The 17,842-nt window shown below is 36.2% G+C and overlaps 1 protein-coding gene across 4 annotated transcripts in view; it reads left to right on the top strand.

Moving 5' to 3' along the window:
* Positions 1-17,842, top strand: part of ARMC2 (armadillo repeat containing 2) — a 60,167-nt gene that overhangs the window by 25,212 nt on the left and 17,113 nt on the right. For 3 of the 4 annotated variants that reach the window (XM_085056196.1, XM_085056194.1, XM_085056197.1), the window contains 5 exons: positions 1,352-1,530; positions 2,834-2,936; positions 5,430-5,650; positions 9,914-10,059; positions 12,186-12,285. In XM_085056196.1, coding sequence (XP_084912322.1) covers positions 1,352-1,530; positions 2,834-2,936; positions 5,430-5,650; positions 9,914-10,059; positions 12,186-12,285 — 749 coding nt within the window. The remainder of the gene's footprint in view (positions 1-1,351; positions 1,531-2,833; positions 2,937-5,429; positions 5,651-9,913; positions 10,060-12,185; positions 12,286-17,842) is intronic. The other variant, XM_085056195.1, reaches the window with a different exon arrangement.

Raw genomic sequence — 17,842 nt, 5'->3', positions numbered from 1 at the left:
AGAAAACTTCCCATTCAAAAACAAATCTGAAGTTAACCTGGAACTTATTTACTGTCTAAAATATTCTGAATATGATGTGCTTGAGATGTTTGTAATATGACAAAAACTAATACAACCCCAAAGCCTCTTTTTCTGGAGGAGCAACTAATTTATTTTGTTACATTCCAGTACTCAGGAGTTTAACCTTCAAAATGCCCCAGTAGAATGAGTGATGAGTAATTTTTGTTATTGTTGTTGTTAATTTTAAGTGTAAGACCTTTCAGTTTTGGTTCCTTGCCACTCCTGTTTGACAGCTTGCTGGAGAAGAGCATTTAGAGTTGTGCTAAATTTTGTCAAAGTTTCTGTCACGATGGGAGTAGAAATGGAATAGTCATTGCTGTTCCTTGAGTGTGATGATTGCAAATTGAGAGCTTCCAGGCATTGCTCAGCATGAGAGATTGGTCCTGGAGTCTGCCTACAGATTTGGGGCCTCAGACATGTTTTTTGTTGTAATTTCCTGTCCATACATATTTCATCACAAGTGCTTTGCCTGCTTGAATATGACTCTATTTCAGCTGTGAATTACACCCTGAGTAAATGCAGAGTTTGTGCTGGCAGTTCAGGTGGATTTATGGGGGGCTTTGTGTCACCTTATAAACAAAAGCAAATGTAAGAAAATTTTTTAAAAATCTCACTGTTGAATTTTAAAAACAGACAAGACTTATCCTTTTATTTTGAAAGTAAACATGCACATTATTTCATTGTTTAGAGATGCAGGTTTTGTAATAATTTCCTGGAGGTTTTATTTTTATGTATTTTAAATAGAGTCTTAGGGACTCGGGTGAAGAAGTAGATGACTTTTTTGTCAATAGGCCAGTGTTCCACTCAAATATATCTTGTACCTCTACATTGAAGAGTTTTAACAGGTTTATACATTCACTTTTTTTTTAATCCCAGCAAGGTTTGATATATGAAGTTATGTCTGTGGAGAAAAAAATGCTCCTTAATGCTATCTATTTTTCTCATGTAATGTTTGGTGGAGCACTTTAAAGAATATTTTCACTGACACAGTTTCGTGGTAGTCATTTGGTCAATCTGATTACTAAGCATCAAAGGTGAGTTTCATTTTAGATGGAGGTATTATTTTGGCTCAATGATTTCTTGGTTTGAGTTTCCTTTCTTAAAAAAAGCAGAACAAAATTATTTCTGGGGATCACATTATCATATGAAGACATTTTTGGTGCCTTATTTTTGTTGCTATGCAACTTATTTTTTATATTTCCTTCTTCTGTGTCTTTATGTATTGAGATGCTCTGGATAAAGTAGCACTGATAATTATTTTTTTTTTCTCTCCCTTCCTATACCCTTCAAGTAGAAGATGATATAGAAAACCTTTGTCTGGCTTGTACCAAGCTCTATCAAGCATTAAATGAAGGAAATATGCTTGGAAAAAGATTTAAAAGAAGAAATGCACTTCTGAAGACACTATATAAACTTGTAGACATTGATTCAGATCCACTTTGCCTGAAGCTGGCAAAGATTATTCTGGCTGTAAGTGTTTTGAAATGCTCTTTGGTAGAATGTGAAGTTCAAAATCATGAATTACAGCTTGCATTTAATTTTTCATTTCATACTTTTAAACTGTGTCTAAACTAACCCTTTCCTATGTACAGTTTACTACCACAGAGATATTACTCTCCCATTCATCTAGATCAGCATTTGTAGCTTATGTTTTGCAGAGAAGTTCCATGTGGGGGAGGAAGGAGGGGCACAAAATGGGATAGTTTGTGCATGATGGCAGGAATATTGTAAAGGCATGGAAAACACACAGTGTCCTAAACTGGGATACACATGCAGGGATTAAAAAAATCCAACGATTGTAAAATGTACACATGGAAATGAAGCTAAATTTTTGAATAACATCTTGGCCTTGTTAAACACCTTTATCTGAAAATACCAAAATGTGGGGTTTTTTTTGAAGTGAGTAAGTGTAATTTATCTTTTGTTTTAGTATTTCTGGTTAAAATGCTCAATTATATTTGTGCTTTAGAACTTTGTTAATGTTCTACAAAGGGTGGACAATCACTTGTGGAAGGATGTCAGCTAAGATTGTGCTGTAGACGTCTTAGTAATTTGTGTGTGTGTTGGGGAGTCATGTTTTCTCCTTTAAGGTAGTGTGTTATTTTATTCAGAAGATACAGTTATATACTCAGTTATATACCACCAAGATGTTAAGTGGTGCTTATTGAAAAGAAAGGTTCCCTTACAGATGTTTTTCTGTGCAATCTTTCAAAAAGCATGAACCTAGAAGAAATTGCCCTTTAAATGCAGAGAAAAGAAAGAGATACATCATTGTATTTTTACCACCTTTACTTCCCTTTCATGATCTCTTGGTGACCATTAGTTCATTGTATGATCATGTTATCTGATACCTAAAAATAGATTTCATTATGACATATACTGTTGTACTGGAAGTCTTTGTGGTATGGCCATAGATGCCAAACCACTGATTTCTGTACAGTGAATTGGAGAAAAAAATCCTGCGAGTTACTGATATGCTACCTGTTTATATACTAGGTATATACATACTTACTGAATTAAAAGTGTATATATTATCTGTTACTTTAATATTAGCACAGTTTGCTAAGTAGGGTTTAAAATACCTGTGTTTCTGAGTCCTTTAATTCTGCAAACTTCTTCCATTTGGTTTAGTGTATTGTTAGGGTTTCAGATGTAATTTAATAGTTCTGTGCAAATACAAGTTTGCCATGGTGTCTGAACTTGTAGACTGTTAGGGTGCATTTTTGCATGTAGATTTTTAGTTGTGATTTTGTGTCTTTTACTTTCTTTGCAGATAAAAGTAGATGGAAGAAATCTCCTTAGTGTTTGCAAGCTAGCATTTAAAATTTGCAGGAACAAAGAAAATGATTTCATCGTTCAAAATGATACATTATTGGGTATGTATTCTGTTCTTGTCTGTAAGCTAGATGTTGAAATTCAACAGTGCTCCTCTTTGAAAAAACATTTTCAGAGTTAACTTAGTTACAGACTAAAAATTGCCTGCATAGGTCAAACTAATGCTTGGTCTAGTCCAGTGTTCTGTGTCTGAGTAACAATGGGAGCAGGGAATGCTGTTTAGGGGGAGCACAGAAGCCTATGTGTTTTCTGTGGTCTGTTTCCCCCATACTACTCCAGCATCCAGAACTGTTATATTCTGTTAGGGACATTGGATGGTGTATACCTGCCTGCTCCCTTTTTAGTCTCTGTTTATAGATCCTTTTTTTCATTAATTTGCCTAATTCCTTTTTGGATTTTCTGATTCTGTCTGCTTCTACAGTGTCATAGAACAAGTTCCAGAAATTCTCTGTCTGCTGTTTTAAATCTATATACTTTTCATTATCCCCCTTCTTGTAGTTGTGCAGGATTTGAAAGAGTTTGTACAGTCAGCTTACCTTTCACCTTCATGACTTTTTAGAATGCAGTCTTATCACATATCTCTGTCTTCTCCTCTTCAAGACTCAGGCATCTCAGCCTTTTCGCTCTATGAATGGATATTGTGCCATTTGTTGTTTTCTAAGTCCTTCTCTGTACCTTCTCAAACTCCAGTGAATCCTTGTTGAGATTTATGGAACAAAACTGTCTGTAGAATTCAAGCTGTGTCTCCAACAATTTTTATAGAAAGGAAATAATGCTGACTGTGTTGTTGGCCATCATCAGGCAGGATCTTGAGAACAATCACTGGCTTTTTTATATTTTTTATAGCTGCTGCTGCTGCATGTTGAGCCAGTGGTTTTGGAGAACTGTCATCAATGGCTCCATAATCTCTTTTGTGATTGTAACAGTGTTTGTATCATGCACACATTGCCCTTGGAAATATGAGTATTACAGAGAAAATGACAGTGTATGAATGATACTCAGTATTGATTGATAGTAATTCCTTTCATTAAAACTTCAGTGTGTTTATTAATGTAGGCCTTGACCTTGCAAGCCTTCATTGTGTGTGTATAGGTTAAGGCATATGTGTATATTTGCTTAAATAGATGAGAGTAATCATGGTCTTAAAGTTTGGTGCACAGTTGTTGTCAGAAACAAAGACAAGCCTTTCAAGTGGTGAGGAAAGGACTCACAGGAAACAACAGCTTAGGTTGCTCAGTTGACTTCAGATATTGAAAACTACAGTTTTGTAGAGACCAGAATCAAATGCAGCATTTGAACAAGTTGCATTTTGCTCTTATTTCCATCCTCATTCACTTTTCTTTCACTTGCTCTTCTTTCCCTGTATTTTAAAAACTACTGAAGGAAAGAACATGCTTGGTAGGGTTAGTTTTATTTATTCACTCATTATGTTTTGGACCCACCTTGTCCCAGCAGAAGACATGACCCTGGCTTATCACTGTAATTGCCCAGATCCCTGTTGCAGTAACTGGGTTGTAATTTCAATTTCTTTTTCATCCTCTGTCCTTGTGAACTACTTATGTGCAGTGCAGCAGCTCCAGTAGAAGAAACAAGTTAATCATTCAATCCAAGATAGACAACTACTGTTCAAGACCCTGTTTGATAGTGAGCAGAGTGGGAACCTGAAACTGATTTCTCACATGGCCACAACCCAAGTGATTTACTTGGTGAGGTTGAGAGTTTGGACAAAGAGCCTAGAAAGTCTATACTTATTCATATGCATATATACTTGGAGAGATTTTCAGCTTGAGTTGAGACAGAAAAAAATTTTAAAATCTCTTCAGTTCAATGATATAGGAAAATGTTTCTATTCAACTGTAACTGAATGGAATGTAGGAAGCAGAAATAAGTATTTCATTGAATCATTTACTAGAAATTCAAAAGTATAAAGTTGGTTAGGATTACTTATTTGTTTAAGATACCCCCACCAAATTCAGAATGTCTCAATTTGACTGCAAAAGATACAGTGTGCTTGTGTTAACAACTGTTAATTTTAACATTTCAGATGTCTGACAGTGTGGTGGAGCAAAACAAAACTTTTACATCAACTTTACCTTCATAAAAAGTAAATCCAAAAAGGCTATGAACAGATTTCAAGTGTGAGAGTTGAATTAGGCCTCTGTGCTTTTTAGTGCTCCATTTGAGATGCTTAAAGACATTTGATTTTTAAGGAAGTAATGGGAATTAGTACACAAAATTCCAGGCACACACAATCACTTTCGCAAATCTTGACTGTGGATTTCAACGATTCCTGCTATGCATTTACAACTTACACTGGTTCTTGAAGCCTAGAAGAACAAAAGTCAGGCCATTCTCTTATTCATCTATAATTGTTTCTTGGTTTCAGTCCAAATACCCAATTTTTCTAGCCCACTTACTAGAAATGTAAGAGTTCAATCTGAGGATGTTTTCCAATTGTTAATCTATTTAATGACTGGACTGTATCAAATATAAATTTTAATATTAGACTTTCTGAATAATGGTTTTCATTTTAGATTATTTGTTGGAGGTTCTGAGAAATGAAGATCTACAAAAAAACAACGAAGCTCTCGTCTATTGCATGGGAGCTATAAAATTCATGTCTGGAAATGCAGTACTCCTTAATGAAATGGTCAACAAAGGAGCTGTTGAAATGTTGCTGCAATTAATGAAGCAGATTAATAACATAAAAGAACATGACACATATTTCTCCAACTTGGGCCACTTATTAGTCCAGGTTAGCATTTACTTTTATTTCTGAAAGTACGTATTTCAAGGGCAAATTAAAAATTTAATTAGATGAGATAAGCTAACCCTGTGTGCAACTGATGGAGTTGTACCTGTATTTCAATAGATTTCTTTTAAAGAAGTTTAATGAAGTTGTTCAGGACCTAAATTTAATTACCATAGATATTTTTGTGTAGTCAATTTTAAAGGCTTTAGAAATTCAGAAGTTAATAGAAGTATTTTTAGGTACCTAATAAACCAGTTTCTCATTACTACTTTATTGTGCTGACTGTTCTGGATGCTGTAGTAAACAGATAAAAATGTGTTCTCTGTCTAAATTCTGTAATCTGAAATAATGAACACAAACTGGTTCTGCAATACTCTAGGAGATTACGAAAAGCTTTTTATTACAAGAACAGCGCATTTTAATAATGTGTAGGAAAATACAGCTGTGTTTCTTTGACAAAGTGTTTTTGAAGAACTGTAATGTAAGGAAAAAGTAGTTGCAAAAGCAAACACTTTTTGATTCACTTGAAGGCAGCAGGCTCAAAGCTGTTTTCACGTACAAAGCACCTTGATAAGTGGTGGCTCTGAAAACTAATCCTTGGCCCTAAAATTGTTTAAACCCTAGTGTCTTAGAAACACTGGGGAGGGTGGGAGGGGTATTTACCAGCGATTTGCGAGGTAGATTCCTGGCATTTGTTTGGAAGTTACTGATGTAATGATTAGCGAATGGTTTAATTGTAAACTGTCAGGAACTTCACAGGAAATCACACTGGACGATTTTCTGAGGTAGTGTTCGCACTAGGTGTGTCTCCTAATTATGCCAGACTTCTTTAATCCTCTACTAACTTACAAGCAAGGGATTTTATACTTCTTGAAATTATATGAGAAAACAGATAGCTTGCATCATCTCGTTACTACTGCTGATTTTTGTCTGCTTTTTTTAGTCTTAGGAATAAAACTAATGAATCAGTTTATTTCCAGGATTTTGACTAGCTGTCTGAACTTCTGCAAAATTTTGCAGGAATGTTCTTCTTCCATTATTTGCCTATGTATAAATAAATTTAGGTTATTTATATCAAGGGTTTAGTTTGCAAATGTGTGAAAGGGAAATATTCTATTTTATACTTTTGTAAAAAATCTCTCATAGCTCTGCTCTTTTCAGTACCAATGGAAATACAGTAGCAAAACCACTTTATATTGTTCGAGTAGACTGCCTGTTTCTAAGAAGTTCCTGAGTGTTTTCTGGAGAAGTCAGTGCTGACAGCTATCTCTTACTGAGTTTGCTCTTTCACTTGTTTGTGTTCTCTTCTATAGTAGTACAGACACTTCGGTTTTCTTCCTCTTGTGAGAAAAGTAATGATTCCTACTGCTATGGAACTCCTGTGTGACTTTCTCATATCAGTTCCTTCAACAAATCTATGTGCACTTCTTCTTCCATGTGAGTTAATTGTTCAGTCATCATACACAAATGAAGGAGTAGTTCTGTTTTCAGGGATAATTTAAGAAAGTTTCTTCTGTGGTTGATGTGTTCGAAATAACTTCTGGCAGCATGCTGTAACTTGTAGCAACAGATCAAATAACCAGTGATGTACAGAAATAATGTCTTCAGTTACAGAAAGCAAGTTATATTGGAGGAAAAAAAAAAAATTTATACAGTCTCAGTGATCTCTGAGGGAGGCTCTGCCCTCTCTTTAGCCTGGTAACTGAAGTATCCCATTTAATTGGGACCAACTCTTCATTCTTTAACTGTATAATTGCACAATCACCAGATGGCAGTGTTATACATAGTCTTGCTAGATCCTTTTTGTGGCAATAAAGTCCCTATCTGATTTCTTCATTCTTCTGCAACTGATTTTATGCAGAGGTCCTACAATACAAAAAATAAAAATGTTTGTAATAATTACTTTTTTCCTTAACAGAGGACATGAGACCAGGGTAATCTTTGATTCATTTTATGTTGCTTAACCTAACAGTCTGATAATATTTATACAAAATATGGTAACACTTATTCAAAAACCAGGAGCTTTGAAGAGTCACTGACAAGACTTAGCAAATACTTCACGTTCCTTAATTGAAAAGCACTTAAATATCTTCTCCCTTAAAAATAGCATTTTTCAGCAGTTAAATTTTCTGTTTGGCTGAGTTTGATCTTTCACATGGCAACATAAGGATTAGGGCTGGTGGGGATTGCTAAAGACAATTGTTACACATTTCTCCCTGAAACATGAGGTCTGCTTGAAGCAATCAGAATATCTCTAGAATTCAGCTGCTGTCTGTCTAGCTTCTATTATTTTTTAAATTGTACTCTTCAAATTTCAGTTGCATTTTAACTGTGTTTTGTGGATATATACTTCTGTGAGCTGCTGAATGCCATTGTTTTGCATATTTAAGTGTATATGTTATTTTGCACTGCTTTTCCATTCCAACTTGTCTTTGTCTGAGGATGGCTCTTGATAGAATTTACTGCTTGAAGATTTTGAGCCATCTAACTGTATTGGGCTTTGAAAAAATTTTCTCTCTTTTTGGAGACCTATACACCATCATCTATTGATAAAATCTTTTTTTCATTATCCAATATGTAAGTCTCTTTGCTGCAGTGAAAGCCCTTGTCTGGGTTTGAACAACACTTTTAATATGTGGTTCATCCTTCATTTTCATTATTGTCTCTATTGAAACTTAGCTAGAATTCAACAAATATGATCCTAGGCTGACTGTGAACATCTTGTATGTAAGCACTGAATGGAGTCTTCTGTCTCTATTCCATGTGACAGGAATTTTTCTACCAAAACTTTCGAAAAGCAAAGTATTTTATCAGAATGTATTTATTAAAATATATCTCCAGTATTGTATTGACTTTTGAAGCATCTGGATTTTTTTTTTTTGCAGTTGTTCAGTTAAAATAACAAAAAAACTCTATGTGCCTTTAAAATATAAATGATATGAAACAAATGGCTTCTGTAGGTTCAGATTCTCTGTATTATTAATATGGTACAGATTTCATGTTTAGTGCTGAAGTTAAATCTGTTCACATCTCACATTATCGCATATTCTTTTCCCCTCTCTGCCTTGCTTCTCCATTTTGACATGTTGCATTTCCTGTTGCTCCATTACAGAACATCATGTGGTAGCTGAAGATTTGTAATCTCTTGTCAAATTTGTTGAAGTAGGACAGCACATTTGAAAGCTGCTGGAGAATGAACCAAGTAGTGCATAGAGTCCATGTGCAAAAACTCGAACACATCATCTTAACCTACTCTTTGTCAGAGCTTTTCTTTAAAATTCGCAGTTACATATCACTGGATAAGCAGTCCAATTTAGTGATAAAATGCTTAATTTCCAGAGTTTCTTGTGATAAGAAACAGTTTGAACAGATAGTTTTCGTGTCTTATCGAACTACATTCAAAACCAAATAGATATTAGTAACTTCACTCTGAATAAGGAAAATTTAAAGAATTCCCATATTCACATAAGATTTATTGACTTCACATTCATTTTATAGTAAGTTCTGGTTAGATCAAAATTAACTTACCTGTCATTGCCTGTCTGACCTTATCATTTGAATACCTTACCTTGGAAGGGAACCAGAATATTTTAGAATATGCAATAGCTGATTCATTCTGTATATCCACAAGTGTTCGATTTTTTTATGCTTTTAAGCTCCTTGAAATAGAACAGTGTCATCTGAAAATATTTTGGTTTCTCCAAAATAGACTTGAACACTTAAGCTTTTTATATTGTTCAAACAGTGGATTTCTCTTCATCTTGCTTAACTTTTAATTTTTAAATTGGAATAAATGTAATTGTATTTTAAAATAAATTCATTTTAGTTTGCAGTTTACAGTTATTATCAAAATATATATCAGTGTTAACTTGCAAGACTTAAATATATATTTACAAAGTTAGGACATTATGCAAGAAATCGCTTTAACGATCCACAGCATTTCACCTGATTTCCAGTTGGTATATGGTTGTATACATGCAAGATTTTAAAATGTGATAGATCATGTGTCTCTCAAAGGAGGAGGTGACATGTCAGCAAATGCCAGTATCAATCTTTCATTTTCAAACAGTTATTGCAAATGCACCATCTTGCTGCCTACACGTTTCCTGTTGTTACTTACTATTACACATACTTGCAGAAGTTAACAGGACACCCAGACTGCCTTAGATACTATAAATGAGACCTGAGCTTTATTGAATTTTCACACCAGTGTGCGTTCTGCTGTGAACATCTGTGGTTAATAAATGTTTAATTGTCCACGTGCAGCTGACAGCGACTCTGCGGATCCTTGCTGACTCTCCCCCAGCGCGGTGCCAGCTCAGCCGCGGCGGCGCTGTCTCTGAGCTCTGTGTGGCGCTGGAGCAGCGCGGCGGCGACAAGGACGTGTGCACCTGCATTGTCAGGATCCTCAGGTAAGTGCTGAGCAGTGACCTCAAAGGAGGCAGGATCAAGCACTAAGAGCGGGAGATTTGCACTGCATTGTTCTTAAAAAGCTTTGTGTAGCTTTTAATGATATTGTATGCTAATTGTGTGTTTATTAGTACTTACAGAATTATTTAATTGTAGCCATACAAACTTGGATTCATCATCCCTGTGAAAAATGTTTTGTTGTGTTGTGTCATTCTTTGATCCCACAGGTTCTGATTGAGCTTTTTAAAGTACTGTTTCTTATATTTAAAAGCTGCATAAATTTTTAGGTATTTATTAATCCTGTTTTAGGCCATGTTTTAAAAAAATGAGTGAGAGAAATTACAGAAGGGACTGTGTATTGTGAAATAAAATACAGAAGAGAGAAAACATGACCAGTGTTCATTATTTTGAGCTGTAACAATGTGTTTGAGATTAATCTCTGGGATCAGGGCTTGAGTGTGCAGATGGAAGTGCTGAAAGAATCTCAGTTTTATGAGCAGCCAGCGGCTGCTTCCCAAGTTGTGCTTTTTAGAGGGAGATCAGTACGATGTAGTCACCAAAAAGATCATTTTGTAGTCTGAATAGTTTCTCAGTCAAAAGTCTTCTGTTACCAAGCACCAGCTTGTAATATTCAATGCTAAATGGATTTGCAAACAATGTAAGGATTTTGAAGAAGTTGTGAAATTGGCTGTGGTAATTTCAGGAGAAGCTGGATTATAAACATGGTTTATGAATGATGTTCTGGATGAAGATTTTGCTGTTGCTGCTTTGTTACTGTATTGAGTCATGTGGCCTGTGGCTCCATGTTCATTGAGATTGTGCTATGGACTTCTTCTCCTGTTCAGCCCCTCCAAATTCTCCTTTCTAGATGAGATTGGGTTGTGCTTTGAACAGCAGCTATATAAGGGCCACAGCTAAAAACAGGCAGATCTGTTCCTTTGCTGTTTGTGCTACCTGTAAAGCATGTGAATTGTTTCCCCAATTCCATGCTACCTTGTTCACATCTGTCTCTAATTTTGTTCCTAAAAATTAGTTCTAGGAATGATTACAGTGCTTTGAGCATATTTACTTCTTCTAAGGAGAGAGCATTTCTTTTACTTGGAAAATGCCATGAAAAGTGGGATAATGGGTTTGTAATTAAGTGTAATTGATACTTACACTGTAATTCTGATAAGGACATTTACTTGATCTAGAATTCAGTATGAAGCAAAAATAATTTATTTTACTTAAAGTTTCCTACTGCTTCAATTTTTTTTCTTAAGTTTAGAACTGCATGCTCCAAGAATACAAATCAGCCATAAAATCAATTTCATTAGCTTTCTGGAAATTGCAGTCATGAGAAAAATATACTATGCAGTACAGAGCTCAGATTTGAATTTTGTTTTGTCTTCTAGTAATACAGAATGATTATTCTTTTTTCTCAATCAGCTTTAGGCAGCATCTTTGTAGAGAATGTGTTCAATCTATTCAGATTATTCATTTCTATAGGTCTGTAAATCTTCCTATAACTGGTTGTAATTGAACATCACCATGGATCTTCCCTGTTTTCGACTGCATGGGAAGTAAGAGATTACCCTAGCTTGTTCCGATACTGTATTTTGTGACCAAAAGCATGTCCAGTTCCCTGTTTTGGCAATGGTCAAGGTGAGCAGCGTAGGACTGGAGCAGCTGTTATGGAATGTGCAGAGATAACATCTTGCCTACAAGGAGGCACATATCTGAATTTGCTGGTGAGAGATGTGTTCTCCTAGTGCTATTGCTGGGCTCTACTAGATGTGCAGTAGGAAGGGACCCCTTTATTTTCCTCTTGACTGATTTGCCACATCATCTTGAAGTTACAGTTCTCCCATTTAATGGCAAGAAGTGCTGGTGCTAACAAAATGTGCCCATATGGTAGGCAGGTTGGGAAGCTCCTTATGTTTGCTTCTTCCCATAATTCACAGTGGCAAGGATAGCTAGACTTGTGTTGTGCTCTCATGTAACTGCACATGTCTCTAGAAGTCAGAGTATTGGCATTCACTTCATTTGTTGGAAAATACAGCTCTGAGAGTCAAAAGTGACTTTCTAAAAAATCTTTTGCGGAAAAAAGTCCTTTCATTCATTTATATGTTATTTTTTCTCTTTGTAGCAAACTTTCTTCCTACAACGACTTCTGTGCAGCTTTAGCAGACTGCTCCAGATGTTACATCTTATTTTTAGCTCTACTAAACAAACACCAGAAGCAGCAGGTCAGTTTTTCATCTCTTGATTTTTATATATTAATCCTCTGATGTGTCTGTGTATTATTGTGTATAAGCTTGTTTTCAGTGACCTACTTTCATGCATTTACCAAATAAAAATTTTAAATGGTTGACAGCATTTCTAAGTAGTAAATAATTGTAATGAAATAATTTAGATTAAAAAGTGAAAGCAATACAGAGAGGATAGTTGATTAACTTGTCTGTCCTTTGCACGTGCAGAAACAGTCCTTTGAGCCCTAATTTTTTTCTTTGTTTTAAAGAATACTTTTAAAAGTAAATAGTTATTTGGATATTTAATAGTAGGAAATTGCTGGGCTTTCTCCTGCACTCCTCACCTGCAAAAGAGGAGTGACTGTTCTAGAGCTAAGCAGTGTGAAAGCAGAGGAAAATGCGTTCCTTGCTGTCATGTAAAAAGGGGAGGTTTACTCAAATCCTTTGTGTTTGATAAGTCTGTCAGACCCCCAGGAAAGCTGAGACCCTTGTGCCCAACCAGTGTGTCACTGTCCTTTTACATGACCCTTCACTAAGCAGTCCCACTGGATCTGAGGGTGGTTCAGCTGACTTATTCAGGGTCACACATCTAACAGAGGAACCTCCTCTGCGGTCTTCACCTTTACCTGCTGTGGGCAATGGGCAGTGCCCTTGAAGGACTCATATTAACAGTTTGCAGAATAACACTCTTTATTAATAGAATTGTAACAGGTTAAGGTTTGAGACTTGCCAGTGATAGTATCTGACTGCAAAAAATATATTCAAAGCAATATACTAATTTAAAGCAATGTACTGTCAAGCTCTAATCCCCAGTGAAAGTTGGCCTGAGACAGTCATTCAGCATGTGGAGATCACAGTTCTTACACAATAGGTTGTCTCTATGGGAGAGAAGACATGTTCAGCTCATCGTCTGATCCCAGAAGTTATGGTGGAGTCTTCCCCAACTTCTTCCCATTCTTAACTCGCTTTTATACCATTTATTTATGTTTAGATGGAGCTTGAGTGATTTTGGTCATAACCTCTTTCTCAGTGAGGGGTGGTTGTTTTAGGAAGTGGATATCTCACGATAATACCTGAGATAACCTTGAGATGGGGACATGCGTTAGTCCAAGGAGAGTGATTTCACCACAGTTGCTGATTCAAGAGCAGGACGTTTTCCTTTATCTCCCTTGGTTTTCAGCTGCTGTGGGGCTTATCAGCTAGAGAGTACCAGTGAGTTCCCTCCTCTGCAAGTGTTCCAACCGATCTTGGCCATGGTGTCTCCACTCCACCCTCTGTTGAGTCCCCCTTAGGTTGCATTGTGTGTGGGAGGTCAGACATGCTGACTGTGTTTCACCCAGGGAGTACAACTGTATATTTCCCTATAACTTCCATACCATTATCTTTTTACCCTCAGTCATCTTCCCATACTCATTGTGTAAGATATCAAAATGTACCTCTCCTTTGCCAGAGAAAACCACATGCCTGGACTACTGCACTTGGCATGTTCATGTAGAAACAAATGTTTAGACTTTGTCAAAATGCCTCATATCATGAAGTAAAATTCTGAGTATAATTGCTACCGACTTCATTAGAACTCCAAGGGTCAGGTGTTGCTGTATTGCCCTGCTGTATCAGAGTGATCTTTCTTACATTTAATGGAGCACTGATGTCTTGGAGTTTGCTGCAGGGTCCTAGTGTTGGATTGATGCATTGATAAGAGTGGAGTGCCATGTGTAGGGTAAATTACTCAGGTCTATTGCTAGGTAAGTTTTAAGAAGAAAATAATTTTTATCTAAAGCATAGGTGTTCAGAGGTGGAGCAAGGTTTCAAAACAGAATATTAAATGACATTAAGATCATTCTTAAAAGTAAGGAACTTTATTGGCTGGTCCAGAATCTAAACTAGTTTGAGATCATTTAGTTATCCTATACAATTTATCCCAGGGTTATTAATTCTTGGAGATTTTTTGGAAAGAGTTCTTTTGTGGTGCTATCATTAAACAGAGTTAATGAAGGTAACTAGATTGCCTACGCTGAACAATATTCTTTCTGCTGCCAAATACAAAAATAATTTGTTCCTTTCCTGTTTACCAGCATCCCTGTTTTCTGTGATAGTGCACATGGACAAGGAACAAAGATTAAATTGTTTCTCTTCTAAATGTCTGCTGATTAACACTTCTGTAGCATATCTGAGTATTTCTGGATTCAGGTTGCTCTTGCATAGCATAATCCTCAAAGACACTTTAGTAAAATAGTTTGTAAATAACATGAGAAGTGTCAAAGGCATGATATTTTTCTAGATTTATAGTTACTCTTCCTTGCGATCACTGTATTAAAAACTCAACAAATTACAGAACTGAGAATAACAATCTTTAATTAGATAACACCTTTCTCCCAAACTTAATATGTAATTTTAAGACTAGCTTTTCTAGGCTCTTGAGATAGTAGCTTTGTGTCATAACGAATTGTAGGCTCATATCTACCTCAAATTGTTTGTTATTAGTTAGTATTCAGAATTTAGCTTCTCATTTGTCCACTAAGTAGTCCTAAAATACTTCTTTCTTCAGTAGGTTAGCATTGCATTTTGTGTTAAATTGTCAGTTGTTTTATCAAAATACAAATGAGTAAAGGAGTAGCTTGTGTATTAAAAAAATGTAGCTGTTACATTGTGCTGATTATATATGCAATGTCTTCAGAAGAATGATTTCTTAGTGCAGCTTTGAAACAAGCATGCAGTTGCCAGTTGTCAGCTTAGTGAAGCCCTGCAGAAACAAAAAGAATGACATAGATAATGTAATGCACCACTTTTTCTGTAGTATATAATAAACACTTGAGCTGTGAGGAGTGCAAATGTTTTTCCTGAGGTGTAGTTGGCACTGCTAATCTTTGTTTTAAAATGCTGACAGCTAGTGAGTTACAGTGTGAGTTGCTATGTGTTGGAAAGAAATGAAGTGACAGTGCAAGTAAAATTGTCTGCTGTGGGAAGAAGCAAAGAGGAGGAAAAATCATCATTATTAAAGCATTAAAAATCCTCAGGACTAAGAACTGATATGTGAAGAAATGAAGTGTGTATGTGTTTTTCTGAGTTTTCAGGTTGCAAAGTTTATGGGACCAGGTTTTTTACTGGCAGTCATAGCAGCTAGAAACATACAGAGGAAAAGATACAAGAAAACCAGCATTCAGACTTTCTCAAGGACTATCATAACTGTGACTTTAAAGATAAGTATTAAATACTGTGGAAATAAAGATGTGAGCACTGGAAATAGGATTGAGGACTTGCACCCACACCACACACTGAATTCCACAGCTGCAACCCAAATAGTCTCTGTTCTTCTTTCCACTCTGCAGTTACAGCTCTTTTCCCTTTTTTCTCCGCTCATTTTCTGTCTTGGGTAAAAGAGTCAGAAGGAATGGAAGAGTAGTGATTCAGCTCTATGAGAAAGGCTTTTGGGGAAATTGAGTTGGCAAGACTTAGTAATTGCATGTGTCTTAGTCTTAGGTAGGGAATACAGAAGATTGGAAAATCTGAATCTTCAAGGTAGGACTGGGGAACTCAACTATGCTTTTACACACATCTGAAGTATGTGTTCAGGGTTGGCTTTGGAACTTGTCTGTAGTAACAAAAAAAATCCTTGGTGGCTGCTACTTGCTGTGAAAACTCTCAGAAGTGTTCTTTTAGAGCCTCTGTCTTGGAGGATAAGCTTTGCATGATGCTGTTTCTAGTCAGCATTGTAGACTTTTGCCTGTCTTGAGAAGTCTTTTAGCAAGGTTCTGTTCCACTTTCTCACATCATTATAATCTCTAAGCATTCCAAATAAACTGCATAAAGGGTGACTTTCTCAGGCACTACCTGAGATTAGGTGGCATTTTGGGGCCCTGCCAGCTTCTGTGTAATGTATTAACAGTTAAGAGTCTATTTTCAATCATAAATGCACAAACACAGGGTATGATACTAAAATTTGTGTAGAAACAATCTTATGCCTGTTGTATGGAATGGTCCCTTTACACTTTAGAGTAGCCTACTTTTGAAATTGGAAAGCATGTGTTTAAGCATCTGACATCACTGGATGCAGTAATTGCCTATTCGGCAAAATAATAATCACACTGGATCACCTGAACAGTTCATCCAGTCTGCTGTTCATCCTCAGCAATGGTGAAAGTAAGATGTCTAGAGAACAGTAAAAAAGGAGCAGGCATGTATGATACATCCTGTGTGTACTTACCAAACCTCCAGCTCTTTCATTTGGAAGTACTCTCAGCCATCTGTGTATGAAACAAACCTCAGTTGACTTATATTCTACAAAGTTCTACAGTCTCTCTTCTGCCCTGTATAAACTTTTAACATGTTAAAGAGCCATTGACAAGGAGTTGCGTAGCAAATAATTCCTTTCTCTTATTTTGAATTTGGCCTCTGCTGTCTTTATTTGATACCTTCTGGCTCTTGTATAGCAAACACAGTGAAGGCCATTTCTCATTTCACACTTCCCTTGATTTTCTAAATATTTGTCCTGCCACCTTCGAGTTACAGCTTGTCCATGCTGTGAAGAGTCCTTGCTTACTTAGCCCTTTCTGGTATTTTTCAATGCTATGGGGTATTCCATGTTGCTTTTCTCAGAACATTCTGCAGTCCTGATTCCTGTCTCTGTTTTTTGAGAGGAGGAAACCAGAACACAGCAGTTAAGATGTGGCCATATCACAGATTTGCATGCTTGCATAAATTTATTTCCCAATAATTCTCAATATTTTACTTGTTTTCTTGACATATGAACATTAAACTCTGCCATTAACCCCAAAATTGCTATCTAGGTGGTTATGGTTGATTCAAAGGCCGTAATTTTATACATGAAGGTATCTTTGCTCTGTTTTTTTCCATGCATCCCTTCATGTTTATCTGCATTTAAATTTCATCTGCTATTTTATTACCATCTATAATTCTTTTTCTGTTCTTCACTCAGCCTTCATCTTTGGTACTTTGACTATCATAGTGAAATCAGTAAATTCTTCCATGTCACTGCTGCTGCCCATTTTCTGTGTTTATGGACAAGTTGAACGCAACAGATCCCAGCACAGAACCTTGGGAATTCCAGTGGTCATCTTCCACCATTGCAGGAACTGCTAATTTACTCTGGTTTACATCCTCTAATAATTTATCTATACCAAGACATTCTCCCTTACAGCAGGACTCCTTACTTTCACTAGGATTTTGATGAGTGACTTTGTTAAAAATCTCCTGGAAAGTCACATGGATGATATCAGATGGGTCTCTTTTATGCATGTTAATCCCTTCGGAGAACTCAGTAATTGTGTAAGTCAGAAATTAGAATTCTTAAAGCTGATTATGTTTATCTGGCTGTCCACTCATTTTTTTGTTCTTTTTCTTTGGTCTGTACTAATTTATCTGATCCAGACACCAGACTTAAATCTCACTTGGAATCTTTTCATGTTTGTTACAGTTTTAGGAGGTTGCATAGTGCTATTAGTGATTAAGTTATTTAATTAATTAGTTCTTTTAGAATTGTTGGGTAATTGTCCAGTCCTGGCAATAGGTTACTCTTTGTTTTGTCAGTTTGTTC

Source organism: Lichenostomus cassidix, chromosome 3 (genome assembly GCF_008360975.1).
Source record: "Lichenostomus cassidix isolate B80296 chromosome 3, HeHo_3.0, whole genome shotgun sequence".
Classification (NCBI taxonomy): domain Eukaryota; kingdom Metazoa; phylum Chordata; class Aves; order Passeriformes; family Meliphagidae; genus Lichenostomus; species Lichenostomus cassidix.
This window is presented reverse-complemented; position numbering and strand designations above follow the sequence as displayed.